The 17710-nt window shown below is 37.8% G+C and overlaps 1 protein-coding gene across 1 annotated transcript; it reads left to right on the top strand.

Annotated features, from left to right (window-relative positions):
* Nucleotides 1–2314: 2314 nt before the first annotated feature.
* LOC138873078 (COP1-interactive protein 1-like) lies at nt 2315–3425 on the top strand. Its single transcript, XM_070151515.1, has 2 exons — nt 2315–2371; nt 2475–3425. The coding sequence occupies exons 1-2, from the start codon at nt 2315–2317 to the stop codon at nt 3423–3425; spliced, it is 1008 nt and encodes a 335-aa protein (XP_070007616.1).
* The last annotated feature ends 14285 nt before the right edge of the window (nt 3426–17710 follow it).

Here is a 17710-nt window from a genome sequence, read left to right as displayed (position 1 = left end):
GGTACGAGACTCGTACCTACTTTAGTAACGGTCCACACCTATGTTGCTTTCTTTTCCCCCTATCTGTTGTCGCCCGTGCCTCTTGGCTATTTATTGCGTTTTGACCTTTTGACCAGTCCACGTGTCATGACACGTCATCTTCAATATTCAGACTCAGTTTTTTCCCAATACAGATAGTCCCCCCACTTTCCATTTATTTATCCATTAAATATTTGGGAAGTGGACCTTCACAAAAAGGGAATTTTTTGCTGTAATCAATGCTATGAAAGTACTGACGCCCCAGTTGTCTTTTCTATTTAATGCTTTGCACACGTGTCACCTTTCGATTGGTTTCGTAATTCTGCAGCCTTTTTCCAAGGTTTATTCATCCCTTATATTCACGAAGCGATAGTTGCCTTTATTATAGGCTTTCCATCATTACACTTCTTTGCTTGACGGTTGCTATTATATACATATATATCCTTTTTCCCTTTGTCCTTTTCTTCATAAACCCTTAACAGTTCCTTTACTCTTTATTTCTACTCCTTTCTCCTTGAGTTCATCCTTTTCTCTGCAATGGCATCTCTGAATCCTAACCCTAAAAGAATCCCAATTCTTGATAGCTTCCCAAATGCCCCTGTAAGACATAGAAGAGGAAGAGGAGGCAAGCTTCGTAGCCTAGGATCCGTTCGTGGTGGTGCCTCTGGTTCTGTCATGCCTTCTTCTAGCTCCGGTACTATTTCCAGAGGTTCTATCACTAAGAAATCTTCCTCTAAAGGTAAAGAACTTCCTGAGCCTCTTCAAGAGCCTTTAGTTGAGGAAATAGTACCCAACGACCTATCTTTTGAGAATGATAGGAAATCTCTTCGTGAGCAAGTTGTCAATTTAGAGAAAGCTGACACTTTTCCTTCTTTAATCACTGAACCTTTGGTTTCTATTGTTCGAAAAGATTGCAACTGGAGAAGTGATTTTCGTATAGTAATCCCTAATCCAAATCAAAGAATATCTTCTTTTAGGATTGGATTTTCTTTTGTTTATACTTACCCCTTCACTTTGGGATTTATTCCTGCTATTGACCCAGTCATACTTGATTTCTGTCGTTTTTTCAAAATTTATTTGGGACAAATTGGTCCCTTTGTATGGAGAACAGTGGCTTGTTTGAGGTATTTATCTGTTAAAGCCGGTGTTGATTTTTCCTTTCCCCACCTTATTCATCTTTACCACCCCAAGTTATTTCGCAATGGGGTTTTTACTCTAATTGCAAGAAGTAAAAGGGTCTTAGTAAGCCCTGAAGATGACAAGGACCACGGGTGGTACACTCGTTATGTTGCGGTACGCACAGTTGATTTGGTGGGTGAAACAAATATCCCCTTCCCTGAGAAGTGTAACTTTGCACGTAAGTTTTTTTTTTACTTACGGTTCTTACATCTTAAGAATTTCAACTTCTTTTCTAATTTCATCCTTTTTTGCTTTTCTATAGCAACCATGGGAGATGTGGAACCCGTTCCTAATTTCCGTGGTTGGGTAGATTTAATCATGAAAGTCGTGCCTATGGAGGCGAGAACGTGGAAATCCATTTCCAATTTACATGGTTGGAAAGTGAAAACTCACGGTATGCATCTCTTTATCATTTTTCGTATGACAAGTCCTTTATTTTTCCTAACTTCTTTTTTTTAAAATCCTTCTTTTTGTCAGGATTTGCTATTCGAGGAATGACAACCGAAGTGGCTACTGCCCTTCGAGCCACTTCTGGTACTTCTCTTTCTGTGGAGAGAACTCAAACTAGGCTGTCAAAGAGGAAAGTTGTAGAAGAAGATTCTAAGGACGATGAAGACGAAGACACCTCTTTGATAGCTAGACCAAGAGCCAGGAGACGCATAGTTTCCGAGAATGAAGTTGAAGTTACCCCTGTCTGTGCCTCTCTTACTGAACCAGTTCACATTCCCTCTGAAGATGAAACCACTCCGAGGGATACCAATGAATCTATTCATCGTCTCTTCGTTGGTGGTTTTGAAAGTGGAGAACTAGGTCCAGTTTTAGATGAAGTTCCTCTTTCTTCCTCTGTTCCCATTCCTTCTTTTCCTGCTTCTTTACCTACTTCTGCTCCCTTACCTGCTTCGAGTCCTATGAATCTTGTTATTTTCACTTCTTCTACCACTCTTCCTTCTATAGTTCCCCTTCCTCTATTCAATATGCAGAGGAGGGTTCTAGTAGCAGAAGCTTGGCTATGAGGAGCGTTATGCTTGAAGTTCCTGCTAACAACAGCCTTTTAAGGAAGTCTGGTGGAGCAGATGACTAGCTTAGGCCTTTGATTGGAGATATTGAGAAGAAGAAGATGGACAGCCATAGCTGCTTAACTTTGATGAATGACATTGTTCATTCTACTTTGAAGGTATTCTTCCTTCACTTACTAACAAGTTTTTTTTTAAAAAAAGTTCTTATTTCTATGAATTGTCACTGCAGGCTAACCTCATTGGTACAGAATTGATGGGAAGAATTTCCCTTCTGGAAAGAAAGCCTGTGAGTCTGAAAAATCTATCCACGAGGCTGAGGAAATAGCCAGGGGAGCACAGCTAGAAGCAGCCAATTGGAAAGAGCAGTTTGAGAATGCTCAGGGAACTATAGAAGAATTGCTAGAGAGTAGAAATCTCCTGGGGCAACAAAAGCGAGGTTTGACTTCTGAGCTAGCAGTTGCCAAGGCTTCTTCAAGCCAATTTGAGAAAGATAAGGAGCGCCTTGCGTGTTCATTTTCAGAACAACTATCAAATTGTAGTGAAGAGATCAGAGAACTTAAGGTACTCTTGGCCAAGAAAGAAGAGTATGCAGGGGAGTTAGTGCAAAGCTTGACTCAAGCTCAAGCTGATTTAAAAATCTCTTCTGATAAGGTACGTACCTTAGAGAGTTCTCATGCCTCCCTTGAAGCATCCCTTGAATCCTCTTTAGCTGAAAATCAAGTGTTAAAGAATGATCTTGCTATGTGGGAAAGGAAGTATGAACTTCTTGAGGAGACTTTTAATATAGAGGTGAGTTGGGCTTTTTTAAACTCTCATCGTGATGCTTTAATGGAGGCCAATCAAGAAAATTTTGATTTAAACTCAGAGTTGGCCAAAGTTTTAGAGACCATTCAGAGAACCCAACAACCACTTGACTTTCTTTCTCCGTCAATTGAAGCTCCTGTGGCTGAAGAACCTTTAAATAAAGAAGTCGTTGCTATGGCAGTTAAAGTTGAAAATGTTGCAATTCCAGCATCAGAGGGTGAAACTTCTATGACTCAGTCTGTGGAAGTTGAAGCTTCCGTGACTCTTGCTTCCCTCATTGGTTCTAACATTTCAAGCTCAATTGAAACCGTTCCTATTGTTGCTTCTTCAGAAGTTGCCACCGTGCCTGTGGCTGAAAGTGAAATTAATATTACAACTTCTGATGTGTTAACCCCTTCAATTGGATGATGGTTTTATCCCTTAGCTTTTAAGGGATTTTTTGGTGAAAGTCCCCAGTTATCATAATGGGGCACTTGTAAAAACTTTTATTGACTAAGTTTCTACTTAGTCTTTTTAATTATATTAAGAAGTTTTGTTAGTACTTCAATGTGTTCTATTCTTGCCTTTTCCTTACTTATTTAGGACTTATAGAATAGTTTAGCATTTTTATCCTTTGAAAATGCTTTATGATTCTTCTCATGACTTATTAACATGAGGTTTATAAAAGAGGGCCCTTTTATTTTATCGACACTTAATGAAGAAGACGTCTCAACTTCACAATGGTGTTATAATACGATGAAAGAAATAGGAATATACATGTTTTGTATGAAACAACTGTGACAAGTTTTATTCATGAACTTTAACAAGTTTTTTTTACTATTACATGTATTAAAATCCATCTATGACTTTCTCATAACTGCTTTTCTTGTAACAGATTTTTACAGCGGTGAAATAAACAAGGTTTTTTTTCATAACCTGTTTTAGTACATAGCCTTTATGAGTTTGAGAGATGACTTTGTTGTTCTCATGGGAAAAACATTATGATGAATGTCTTGTGTTTGTTGAACACGATGATGAATGTTGAAGACTTCGTAACTTTTTCTCAACACTTGTCTCTTTGTGGCTGACTTTTGTTCGATATTCGTATCTGTTTATCTACACATATCTGTGTATAATATGTAGTCCCCCAAGTGTTTGAGCGGTGAAGTATGAAGCCTCGAGCACTTGTTTATTTCTTTCTATTTGGTCCTTTTCCTGAAACAGAAAAAGATACAAGACTCGGAGGTGTGATTATAGATGAAGACTACCTAACTCGTGTGTATTTCCATCAGATTAATTGTAACCCTGGGCTGGGAATTTTAGAACACTCCATTTTGCCTTGCAGGTCATGACTCATCATTTGGCACGAGTTAGGGTTTTTGCCTAGCATCTAAAATCGTTAGTAAAACTTTAATAATTCAAAAGAAAATTTTTTAACATGGCGATACCTGACCGTGGGTACTTTTTCAGAAGTAATACCTCTTTAAATGGACGACATTCCAATGTGAGGGTAAAACTTTGTCGTCCATTGTCTCCAACTTGTATGCTCCTTTTCCTGCAATGTCACGAACTTTGTATGGTCCTTCCCACGTTGGACTTAGCTTTCCTGAATTAGCAGCCTTTGCAGATTGGAACACCTTTTTAAGCACGAAGTCCCCAATTTTGAAAAATCTGAGGCGTGCTTTCCTATTGTAATATCGTTCAATTACTTGCTTTTGTGCTGCCATTCTTATCAATGCAGCTTCTCTTCTTCCTTCAAGCAAATCAAGGTTGACCCACATCTCTTCGTTGCCCGAACGTACCGTGTGCTTGGTTCACCTATTTCAACTGGAATTAAGGCTTCCGCACCATAAACCATTGAAAATGGTGTTTCTCCAGTGCTTGTTTTTGTCGTTGTACGATAAGCCCATAATACTCCAGGTAATACCTCAGGCCAATTACCTTTTGAATCCTGTAACCTCTTCTTCAAGTTGTTGATAATGACTTTGTTAGTGGATTCCGCTTGTCCATTACCCACTGGATGGTATGGCGTAGACGTTATCCTTTTAATCTGCCAACTTTGAAGAAATTCTGTGATTTGAGCTCCTATGAATTGTGGTCCATTGTCACACACGATCTCCTTTGGTGCTCCAAAGCGGCATATTATATTTCGCCATATGAAGTCTTTAACTTCCTTCTCTCGTACCTGTTTAAATGCTCCTGCTTCTACCCATTTAGTGAAATAATCTGTGAGTACAAGTAGAAACTTTACCTAACCTTTTGCTTGTGGAAGTGAACCTACGATATCCATTCCCCATTTCACAAAGGGCCATGGGGCTATAACAGGGAGTAGTAACTCAGCTGGTCTGTGCATATTGTTGTCGTATCTTTGACATTTATCACATTTGGACACGAAACTGTTTGCCTCTTCTTCCATCTTAGGCCAATAATATCCTGCTCGAATCAATGTTCTTACCAGCGACCTTCCCCCTACGTGATTTCCACAATGTCCTTCGTGCACTTCCCTCATCACATATTCTGTTTGAGAGGGTCCGAGACACCGTGCTAATGGTCCACCGAACATCTTTCGATAAAGATTTCCTTGATAAAAACAATATCGAGCGGCTTTTTTGCGAAGCGCGTGAGCCTTCCCTTTGTTAATAGGCACGGTTCCGTGCTGTAAAAAAGCAATAATTTTGTTTCTCCAATCCCATGTTAGATGATTAAAATTTACCTCATTCTTATCAGGTTCGAGAATGGAATGAAATAAATGTATGACTGAAGCATTTGCGTCGTTTGCTACGTCAGCTGCAGATGCGAGATTAGCTAAAGCATCTGCCTCCACATTCTCATCTTTTGGGATCTGCATTACCTTCCAAGTTTGGAATTGCTTAATTAGTTCCCGTACCTTTTCGAGATATTCTTGCATTCGAGTTTCCCTAGCTGTATAAGTTCCCAGCATTTGATTGACCACAAGTTGAGAATCACTCTTGATTATAATTTGTGTTATGCCGAGTTCTCTTGCCAATTCCAAACCTGCAATTACAGCTTCGTACTCTGCTTCATTGTTAGTTATAGAATGACATTTTATAGCTTGCCTAATAATTTCACCCGTAGGTGGTATGAGAACTATACCCAGACCTGCTCCTTTTATATTGGATGATCCATCAGTGAATAAAACCCATGTCCCTGGGTTTGCACCATTAAAAACTTGTAATTCTTTTTCTGCTTCTAAATGCATCCCCTGACTAAGATCAGCCACGAAATCAGCTAGTACTTGAGATTTTATAGCGGTCCTGGGTTGATAAATGATTTCGTATTCACTTAGTTCTATAGCCCATTTTGCTAATCTTCCTGACAGTTCATGTTTATGCAAAATATTTCGAAGCGGAAAAGCAGTAACTACAATAATGGGATGACATTGAAAATAAGGTCTTAATTTTCTAGATGCCATGATCAAAGATAATGCTAACTTTTCTAGCTGTGGGTATCGTGTCTCAGCATCTAATAAGAACTTACTTACATAATAAATAGGAGATTGTTTACCTTGGTCCTCACGGACTAAAACAGCACTTACCGCAACTTCAGATACAGCCAGATAGATGAGAAGCTTTTCTCCCACCTTTGGTTTTGCCAATAACGGTGGTTTTGACAAATAAGCTTTCAAATTTCTAAGGGCTTGTTGACAATCTTCATTCCATTCAAAATGATCTTGCTTTTTGAGTGCAGAGAAAAACTTAAAACACTTTTCTGAGGATTTGGAAATAAATCTCCCCAAAGCTGCAATTCTTCCCGTTAATCTTTGAACTTCCTTTTTATTAGTAAGGATATCAATGATTTCTTCTATTGCTTTGATTTGAGAAGGATTTACCTCAATACCACGGTTAGAAACAAGAAAACCCAAAAAACTTACCTGACGCAACTCCAAATGCATATTTTTCTGGGTTGAGTTTCATATTAAATTTTCGCAAAATTTCAAATGTAATAGATATATGAGAAATATGATCATGAGACTGTTGGGTTTTGACGAGCATATCGTCTATATATACCTCCATTGTCTTTCCCAAATGTTCTTGGAACATTTTGCTGACCAACCTTTAATAGGTTGCCCCAGCATTTTTAAGACTAAAGGGCATTACTTTATAACAGTAAGTCCCCCTGTCTGTGATGAAAGAAGTTTTTTCTTCATCACTAGGGTCCATTTTAATTTGGTTGTATCCTAAATATGCATCTAAAAAACTTAAAAGTTCATGTCCTGCAGTTGCATCAATTAATTGATCTATATGTGGTAAAGGAAAAGAATCTTTTGGACAAGCTTTATTAAGATCTATATAATCTACACAGACTCGCCACTTACCATTTTTCTTAGGTACAACAACTATGTTGGCTAACCAATTAGGGTACTTTACCTCGCGGATTGACCCAATTTTTAATAGCTTTTGGACCTCATCTTGAATCACCTGGTTTTTGAAAGCCCCTTGTTTTATTTTCTTTTGCTTTATTGGTGTAAAGGATGGGTCTTCGTTTAATTTGTGAGTCATCACATCCGGTGGTATCCCTGTCATGTCAGCATGGGACCAAGTAAAACAGTCCACGTTAGATTTTAGAAATTCAATTAACATACCTCGCATGTTTAAGTTTAAATTAGCTCCAACATAAACTTTCCGTTCAGGCCATTGCTCAAATAATATCAGTCTCGAGTTCTTCGATGATTGTTTTGATATTTTCATTCTCCTCAGGTTCTTGAATTGTATCAGGTCTCGAGTCTAAATCTGTTTTCTCTCGCTCAGTTGAGGTTTGATTGCTGACACCTTCAACTGTTTCCTGTAATTGCTATTTTTCTTTATTTACGGTGCTCGTACAGTGTTGATACTCCTTGTTGTTTATTGATCCCCTCGAATTTGACAAATCCCCCACGGTGATGGAAATTTAATAACTTGATGTAGAGTTGACGGAACAGCATCCATATCATGGATCCAAGGCCTCCCCATGATCATATTGTAGGCCATTTCCATATCAACTACCTGAAATTTAGTTTCTTTAACAACACCTGCAGCAAAAGTTGTTAGAATTACCTCTCCTTTTGTTACCACACTTGAATTGTCGAAGCCTGACAAGGTATGCGCCTTGGGTATCATTTTGTCTTCAGCTTGCATTTCACGTAATACCCTTAGTAGTATAATATTTACGGAACTCCCTGGATCAATCAAAACTCGTTTTACATTAGTATCATGTACAAGTAAAGATATTACCAGTGCGTCATTATGGGGGTGATCACTCCTTCGGTATCTGCATCATCGAATGAAATACTTTCATTTTCTAAAACTTGCCGTACCCGTTTCCCGTGTGTAATTGTTACTTTAGAAACATTGTTGGAAGCTGTGTAGGTTATGCCGTGAATATCTTCTCCCCCACTTATCACATTCACTGTTCTCTTGGGTGAAGGAGGCTTTGGTGGCTCTTGCCTATTTTTCATATAGGCTTGTTTACCTTTTTCACTAAATAACTCAGTGAGGTACCCTTGCTTCAATAGATGATCCACTTCACTCTGCAAGAATCTACATTCTGAAGTTTTGTGCCTGTGATCATTGTGGAATTCGCACCAATGATCTGGATTGCGTCTATTTGGATTTGACCGCATCTCTTTTTGCCACCGCACCTTATCTCCCATACTTTTCAAAACAGCCACGAGCTCGGAGGTAGTGATATTAAAGTTATATCTACCGAACCGTGCCTTTAATCTTCTGTCATCATCTCGCGACTCTTGTCTGTTCCGATCATTTCTGAATTTCGATGAAGAACTAGAGTCCCTATTCCTCGATTTTTGATCATATTGCTGGCTATCTTATTTTGACCGTGGGTCTTTTCCTACAGGTCCCATATATGGATCGTACCTATTTTTACCTGATCTTTTTTCGGTTTCTGATCTTCTGGAACCACCCCTTTCTTCATGATGAAACTTAGGTACGGTATCTTCTTCAATTCGCAGCTTCGTACTATACCTGTTGTAAACATCATTCCACGTGGTTGCAGGGAATTCTCGAAGGCTTTCTTTGAGTCTTCTCGTGGCTTAAGAACTTTTGTCATTTAAATTGCTTGCAAAAGCTATTGCAGCCCAGTTGTCAGGCACACGGGGTAGAGTCATTCTTTCACGCTGGAATCTATCAACAAAGTCTCTGAGCAACTCTGAACCTCCTTGTTTGATTTTGAAAATATCTTCCATTCTTTTCTCAACAATTTGTGCTCCCGAATGTGCTTTAATAAAAGAATCTGCAAGCTCAGCAAAAGAATTTATAGAATTTTCAGATAAAAGAGAATACCAGGTTAATGCACCCTTGGTGAGTGTTTCTCCAAATTTCTTAATCAGTACTGATTCAATTTCTTGTTTGGTCAAGTTGTTGCCTTTTACGCTTGTTGTAAATGCAGTCACGTGGTCACGTGGGTCTGTAGTACCATCATATTTCGGGATGTCAGGCATTTTGAACTTTTTCGGAATTGGAAGGGGAGCAACACTTGGCTTCCAAGGTTGTTGTGAGTATTTGTCCATGTCAACTCCTTTTATTATAGGCGGAACTCCAGGGATTTGCTCAATACGTTCATTTTGTTCCTTAATCTGTTTCTGCAAGGTTAGTACTAAATTTTGCAAATAGGAATTATTTGAATTACCTGATTCCCCTTCCTATGGTTCACTGGTGATTCCTCCATTTCCAGAATTAACAAGACCAGAACGGGGATTCTCCAAGGTATTATTATTAGGAGTTGGTGTAGGTGGTGCAGCAGGCAATCGACTAACTAGAGCCTGAAGAGCTTTGCCGACCTGTGCATCAATTAGCTTTTGTAAAGCTTCATTTGTACCACCTTCAAAGTGTTCAGATTGTTCTTGTTGATCAGCACGAGATTCAGGAGTGCCTTCACGAGATTGACGTGGTGAATTTTGAGGGGAGGGAACCACTTCAATGTTATGTAAATCTCCTTGATTTTGATGGATTTGATTTTCAGGGTTTCCCAAAGTGTTTTCATTGTTATTGTTGGTGTTGTTGTTTGACATGGTGATAACAATGGACAAGATGTAGCTTAAAAGAAAAGATTATCAGATTCCCGGTAACGGAACCAATTTGTTTAACCAAAAATCTGAGTCTTTGGTCAAAGCTAGAAAGAAATTCGGGTTACTGATAATCAGGAGACGAAAATAAAATATTTTTGAGAATGATGGTAAAGCAGTAAGATCTCAATAGTATTTCATGTCCTTACAGATGTTGAGTCTCTCCCCTTTTATAGTTGATTCTAGGAGAAAATATAATTCCTTTGTCTTAATGAGGCAATTATGAGCAATAAATGATATTTAAAAGAAACGTTACACAATCATTTCTATTTAATTCAGATTCTCTAACGTATTTGACATTTAATGTTGTATTTAAACTCTTTTATGTCATCAGATTCGTATCTTCAACTTCTTCTGATCTTTGATCTTTAAACGACTCGAATAGGGGTGAGACTCGTACCCACTTTAGTAACGGTCCACACCTATGTTGCTTTCTTTTCCCCTATCTGTTGTCGCCCGTGCCTCTTGGCTATTTATTGCGTTTTGACCTTTTGACCAGTCCACGTGTCATGACACGTCATCTTCAATATTCAGACTCAGTTTTTTCCTAATACAAATGAGTTTTCTTTTTAATTATTCTCTGTCCAGATGTTTAAAAGCATTTAGAAGAATAGCAACAACCAACGAGCAACAAATCAAAACCCGATCAAAAGCAGAACTCGAACAGCAGCCACGGACAACTCAGAACAACCCCAACTCAATCAAATTCCATGTTCAAAACCCAAAATCCGAAGAAAATGAATGAAGAAGCAGAATTTTCTCTTTTTGTTTGTTTTTCTGATTTTAAAATGAAAGTAAAACTTGAATCAGGAACTTGAATCGTTCCTGCCTCTGTTTTCAATAATGTGCTTATGTGTCTGTATGTGTTTTGTGAAGAATGGAGATGAGTGGCTGGTCTGGTTGAAGTTTCCGGCGTGTGTGACGAGGTGGTCATTTGGGGCTGGTTGACGACGAGTTTCAAGGGTTCTTGGCGGAGTTCCGGCGGCAGCTGTTCTGGAGGAGATGACTGTATGTGTCGTGTTAGAGGTTGTCGTTCTTCTCGTTACAGTGATGAGTCGGCGGCTATGTGTGGTACGAAAGGAGCGGCTGGTTCATTTTTTTAGTTCAAAACTAGGAAGTGAAAACTTGGGTTAGGGTTTCTATAATTGGGTATTTTATATGAACGTGGGAAGGGATGATGACCATTGGATTAGAAGGAAATAGATGGCTAAGATTAAATCTTGCCCATAAATGGGCTAATGGGTTGGGAAGAATGGGCTAAGAATAATTGGGTTTAAGTTAAAAGAAATGGACTCACACTTTTGGGCCTACAAATTTTCTTGTTGGACAAAGACAAACTCAAAAATCCTACCAAAATATTAATTAAACTTAGTTAAGTAAATAAACAAAATTTTAAAATGAAACTACTTTTTTTGTATTTTTAAATGTTATAACAATAAAGTAAAAAGTAAAAAAAAATAGGCTAAAGTCATGATAAAATTAAGATATCATGAATAAAAATATACTAATTGATCTTAAACTAAAGATAAAAATATAGAAAAACGATAAACACGATAAATAAAACTATTTTATGTTTTTTTATGTCTTAGGACTAAAAGTAAAAAGATTAAAATTATATTCAAATAAAGTCAAGTAAATATTTTAAAAATATTTAAATACTAAAACTAACTTTAAAATTTGTGCGGGTCAAAAATTACGTGCTTACAAGTGTGTCTAGTGGTTGACAAGCTACGAAGATGTTTGAAAATGAATTAAATGAATTGGGGATATAGAGTGTGGACAATATTTATAATTGTGCCTAGTGATGCCTATGAAATGAGGAAATATGTGAATCAGATTACGAATTGAGCCTCGACTCAACTGTCTTAAAATGACTTCTAAAAGTAAAATTTGCTTAAAGGCTCTATTGAGGTATATATGGCTAACTCTCCTCTTCTTAGAATTGAACTCTTGGTGTCCGAATAATTGATGTAAATTTTGACTTGATCATGCTAGAATTGATTGCCTTAATGTGTTGGGTTGAAAGATTTATGTTCCGTAATTGTTTTAAATATTTACCATGTAATCATGCTATTTGAGAACGTGATTATGATTTCCAAGCTCTTTCCCTTATTGTGTAATGCCTTATGTGATAGGACTTATTGACATGAATAATAATGTTTCGAACGTATAAAAAGGGAAGGATTTGAATTGTAAATGCGTTCAAGTGCCAAGAAAGACTTAATAAATAAGGTTGTTTGTGCCACGTAACGAAAGATGGGAAAGAAATGTGAATTGAGTTGAACAATTGAAAGAGGTTATGTCTCAAGTGAGATGGCTTAGCCGATCGGGCCGAGATCGGACTCCGTATAAGAACACGGTGGCATTGTGAATGAAATTGTGAATATGGTTATGTCTCACTTGAGATGTCTTAGCCGATCGGTCCGAGATCGGACTCCGTGTAAGAATACAGTGGCATTGTGAATGAATTTGTGAATATGGTTATGTCTTACTTGAGATGGCTTAGCCGGTCGGGTCGATACCGGGCTCCGTATAAAAATACAGTGGCATTATGAGTTGTGGCACTTGGCACTAAGATTATCAACCTAAAAAGATGGAAAATTGAATCGGAAACTATGCGTTCCTTACTTGATATTCCTTTTGTTTTTCTGTGTAGTACTTATTGATTATTATGACTGCCTTCTCTTTGTTTCACTGTTTAATCTACTAAGATTAGTGTTTGCCTTTACATACTAATACTATTCGACAGTATTAACGTCCCTTTTGTCGGGGGCGCTACATCTTTAAATGGATGTAGGTGGTTCCACAACAGACAATGTTGGTCGCAGCTAGTGGCACATCCTCTTTCCAGCCGACTTGGTGAGCCGCACTTCATTTCGGGGTCCTCTATCATTGTCGATCATGTACTTTGTATTTTGAGGTATAGCCGGAGCAGGCTCCGAAATTTCCATATTACTCTTCAGTTGTATTTAGAGGCTCCGTAGACAGGTGATGGGTGGTATTTGATATTGGAAATTAAATTAGAAATATTGGTATTTGGTAAATATATTTTTCATCATAACTATAAAAATTGTAATATTTTGGACATTATGGTTGAAACTGCTAATGGAAACAAAATGGAAGTTGTTAATGAAATATTTATAAAGTATGATTAATGGAGTTCATCACCTCTTTATTTATGAATTAGTTTAGGTAGAATGAAACCTAACAGGCTTGCTCAGTCGGGTTTACTCGGTTGTGCACCGGTCGCGCTCCTCGGTTTTTGGGGAATGACACTTCATCCCAAGTACTATATCGTTGCGACGTGCAGCCCGATCCCATAATATATAATGGTCATAAGGCTTATTGCAGCGTGCAACCCGATCCATATATATATAGCCCTAAGGCTCATTGTGGCATGCAACCCGATCCATATACATATAGCTCGCAGGCTCGTTGCGGCGTACAACTCGATCCATATATATACATATAGCTCATAACTCGGCACTCAGGCCCTAACTCAGTCACAACCCTCTCCAGTCTCTCGGGTTCTCAGAAATCATAAAAAAATCAGCCCAAATAGAGATAATATAATGTATCAATAAGAAACAAGAAGATACTGAGATATGATACGCAAGTAAATCCGTGACAGCAAATAATTCAACAAGTACACGACCTATGCGGGTCCCAATAGTGTCGACACATGATCTAAGCATGATTTTTAACATGATTTGCACTCAAATTTTTATAACATATGGAGAGAATATAGCTAACAATAAGTTATTCAACTTTACAAATCCATGGAATGGGCCAAGTCCTAATTTCTACGGTGCACGCCCACACGGTCGTCACTTAGCATGTGTGTAACCTCCAAACCAATCACATAACATAAAATTCGGGGTTTCATACCCTAAGAACCAAATTTATAACTGTTACTTACCTCAATCCGAGTAAAACTCTACTCCAATATGCCTTTGCCTTACGAATCGGCCTCCAAATATCCGAATCTAGCCACAAGCAATACAATACAATCAATATAGGCTAAAGGAATCGATTCCACAAGAAAAATACGAAATTATAAGCCAAAATTCGAAATTGGCCAAAAGGCGGCCCCGATCCCACGTCTCAAAAACCAACAAAAGTCACAAAACCCGAAAGCCCATTCATTCACGAGTATAACCATACCAAATTTATCAAAATCCGATATCATTTGCCACTCAAACCCCCAAAATCAACTCTCCAAATTTGTAGCCTCAAACCCCCAAATTTCACCTCAAAAACATACTAACTAGGTGGAAAATCAATAGGGAAACATAATTATTGAAGAAAAAAGAACATAAGGAGCTTACCTCAAGAATCTCTTCAAAAACCTTCTCAAAAACCTCCAAAATCCGAGCTCAAAATATTAGAAATAGATAAAAATCTAGGAACCTCGCTTATATAGGTTCTACCCAGGCATTTCCGCACCTGCGGAGCTTGGGCTCGCACCTACGCATTCGCTTATGCGGAAAAATGAGCGCTTCTGCGAAAACCGCTTACCCCAGCTGCCTCTGTTCCTGTGACCACTGGTCCGCATCTGCGCAATTGCGGGTGCGAAAAAACTTCGCACATGTGGCCTCTGCTGACCTTTATCAATTTTGCACATGTGCTCCATCTGCCGCACCTGCGGCCAAAACCCTCGCAGGTGCGATCACACCAGCTGAGTACAAACTTCAGCAGTTCCTCAAATCAAACTCCAAGTACGTTAACCACCCGAAATCAACCCGAGACCCTCGGGACCTCAACCAAACATGCCAACAAGTCCTAAATTACGATACAAACTTAGTCGAATTCTCAAACCGCCTCAAACAACATCAAAAACATGAATTGCATACAAATTCAAGCCTAATGAACTTTAAAATTTTTAAATTCTACAAACAATATTAAACTTATCAGATCACGTCTGATTGACCTAAGATTTTGCACAAAAGTCATAAATGACACCACGAACCTACTCCAACTTTCGAAAATCAAATCCGACCCCGATATCCAAAAGTCCACTCCTGGTCAAACTTTTGAAAATTCTAACTTTCGCCATTTCAAGCCTAATTCTACTACGGACCTCCAAATCACAATTTGAATACGCTCCTAAGTCCAAAATCACCTAACGGAGCTAACAGAACCATCAAAATTTAAATCCGAGGTCATTTATACATATGTCAACATCTGATCAACTATTCCGACTTAAGCTTTCAATTATGAGACTAAATGTCGCAATTCATTCTGAAAATCTCTACGAATCCGAATCAACCGACCCGGTAAGTCATATAACAGTTGTAGAGCATAAAAGAAGTAGAAAAATAGGATAATGAGGCTAAAATTCTCGAAGCGACCGGCCGGATCATTACAGTAATACACGATATTGTTAACTTAGAAAAATTCGAAGGAAACTTAAAGTATAATAATGTTCGGTAAATAAAGGACCACTTTAGTTTATCGAATGCTTTTTTCAAATCAATTTAAACTAACATATTACTAGTCTTACCACCATTTCTTTTAAATTAATTAAAGATTTCCTGAATGGTAATAGCATTATCACTTGCTCTTCTGTTCTTAATGAAGCTTGATTGGGTAGAGCTAATTAGCTTATCAAGAAGAGGCTTTAGTCTATTAGCAAATATTTTAGTGATTGTTTTGTAAATGGTGTTACACAAGCCTATTGGTCGGAAATTATTTAGATTATTTGCGTTGGAGAATTTAGGAATTAAATACAAGTAAGTGGTATTAATTTCACGGGAGATTGTCGTGTTAGTGAATACTTTATGACAAAAAGTTCTAACAGATTTTTCTATAATATGCCAATATTTATGATTAAAAAAGGGTGCAATCCATCTGGACCTGATGACTTGAAGAATTTAAAAGAGAAAATGGTTGAATTAATTTCACTATCTAGGAGAGACTTATCTAGGGCTAATAGGTCTATGTTATCAAAACTAGTGATGCTTAATTGGATATTAGACCAATTTGTTAAAACATGGTTTGTTGTGAACATAGTGTTAAAGTAGTCGTAGGTGTAATTTAAGAGGTCCTTTTGGTTATCAATACAATTGCCCTGGGTATTTTTAAAGAAGCTAATATGGTTTTGTCTTTTTCTATTAGATGCCGAGATGTAAAAAATTCTAGTGATGGCATCTTTGTAATTAAGTCAATTGATACGAGATCTCAGTTTTCAATAATCTTCTTCTAATTTTAAAATATTGTTATGATTTTTGATTAGAGATTGTTCTAGATCTTGTAAGAATTGGTTTTGTTCATAGTTAACCGAATTTTGGATACCAGTTAGACGTGCTAGAATCCTTTATTTGTTTGTAAAGATGTTCCCAAATGTTAATTTTCCCCATATTTGAATATTTTTAGTAAAGGTACTAGTAGCATTGAGTAGTTTTTTATTCTTCTATTTGGAGGCTACCACATTAGGGAAGTTCGGGTGAGTGCACTAAATATTTTCTAATCTAAACAGCCGTTTTGAATTATTGTAAGAATTGTTTAGTTTTACTAATACAGGGTTATGGTCAGAGTAGGTTTTGGGGAGATGGGTGACTGCGGCGTTTTGGAATATGTTTAACCATTCCTCATTGGCAAGAACACGACCAAATCTTTCCATGATAAGCGCATTGTTTCTTCTTCTATGGCTTGACCACGTAAATTTGTAACCTTTAAATCCTAAATCAATTAGGTTACACTTATTAATATAGTTCCAAACTTTATATGATCTAGTAGCTTGCATAGGTCTTCCTCATATTTTTTTTCGCAACTGTTGATGATATCATTAAAATCACCACCTATCATTCAAGGCCCCTTATAATTTTCAGATATGGAAATAAGGTTTTCCCACATTGTATCCCCATAATTACTCTTAGTCCTAGCATATATGGAAGTAAATAGCCATTGGGTTTTATAAGGTCGTACCTCAATTATAGTATGTATTTCTTGACCCCTCCTAGTGAAATGTTGGACTGTGATGAGGTTATGGTTGTAGAGGATAGCCATACCACCTGCTTTCCCCTTTGATCTTACTTCTATTAATTCTGAGAAGTTAAAGTCATTGAGAAGTTGCATGGGCAGTCATCGTAGTTTCTAATAAAGCTACCATGCATGGCCTATGGGTGTCAATGAGTTCTCTAAAATTTCTACGAAAATCATTGTTGTTTGCCCCCTAACATTCTAAAAAATTATACTAGTGGCCCTATTCATTTGTATTGGTTGGTGTTGGTTATTGCTGGCTTCCAGTTCCATAGAGATGTGGTTCCTCCTCATTGATGGTACTAGTATTACTGCTTACTTTTCCACAGTTGGGTCTTGTGGTGGCCTTATGTGCATTGAGTATTTGTACATCGTACTAGGGCAACTGAAGATGTACTCCTTACTCCACAGATCTGGGAAGAGTAATATATTTACTTCGTTTAGGCTTGAAAACTCCACACTTGGTTCCATAACTTGTTGCGGGGGTTCTTCTTATTCCCCTATTGGATTCTGATTTGGTTCTTGTACATTGTGTTGGCGATTGAGGTTGTTGTTTACTGGCTGTGCTTGTTCCTGATTTGCATACAGGTTCCAGGGCATGAATATTGGATTTAGATTCGTGTTCTCCTGTAGTGGGAAGAAGGTTAGGTTT

Source organism: Nicotiana sylvestris, chromosome 7, assembly GCF_000393655.2.
Source record: "Nicotiana sylvestris chromosome 7, ASM39365v2, whole genome shotgun sequence".
Taxonomy (NCBI): domain Eukaryota; kingdom Viridiplantae; phylum Streptophyta; class Magnoliopsida; order Solanales; family Solanaceae; genus Nicotiana; species Nicotiana sylvestris.
The sequence above is the reverse complement of the archived record's forward strand: the minus strand, read 5'-3'. Positions and strand labels throughout refer to the sequence as shown.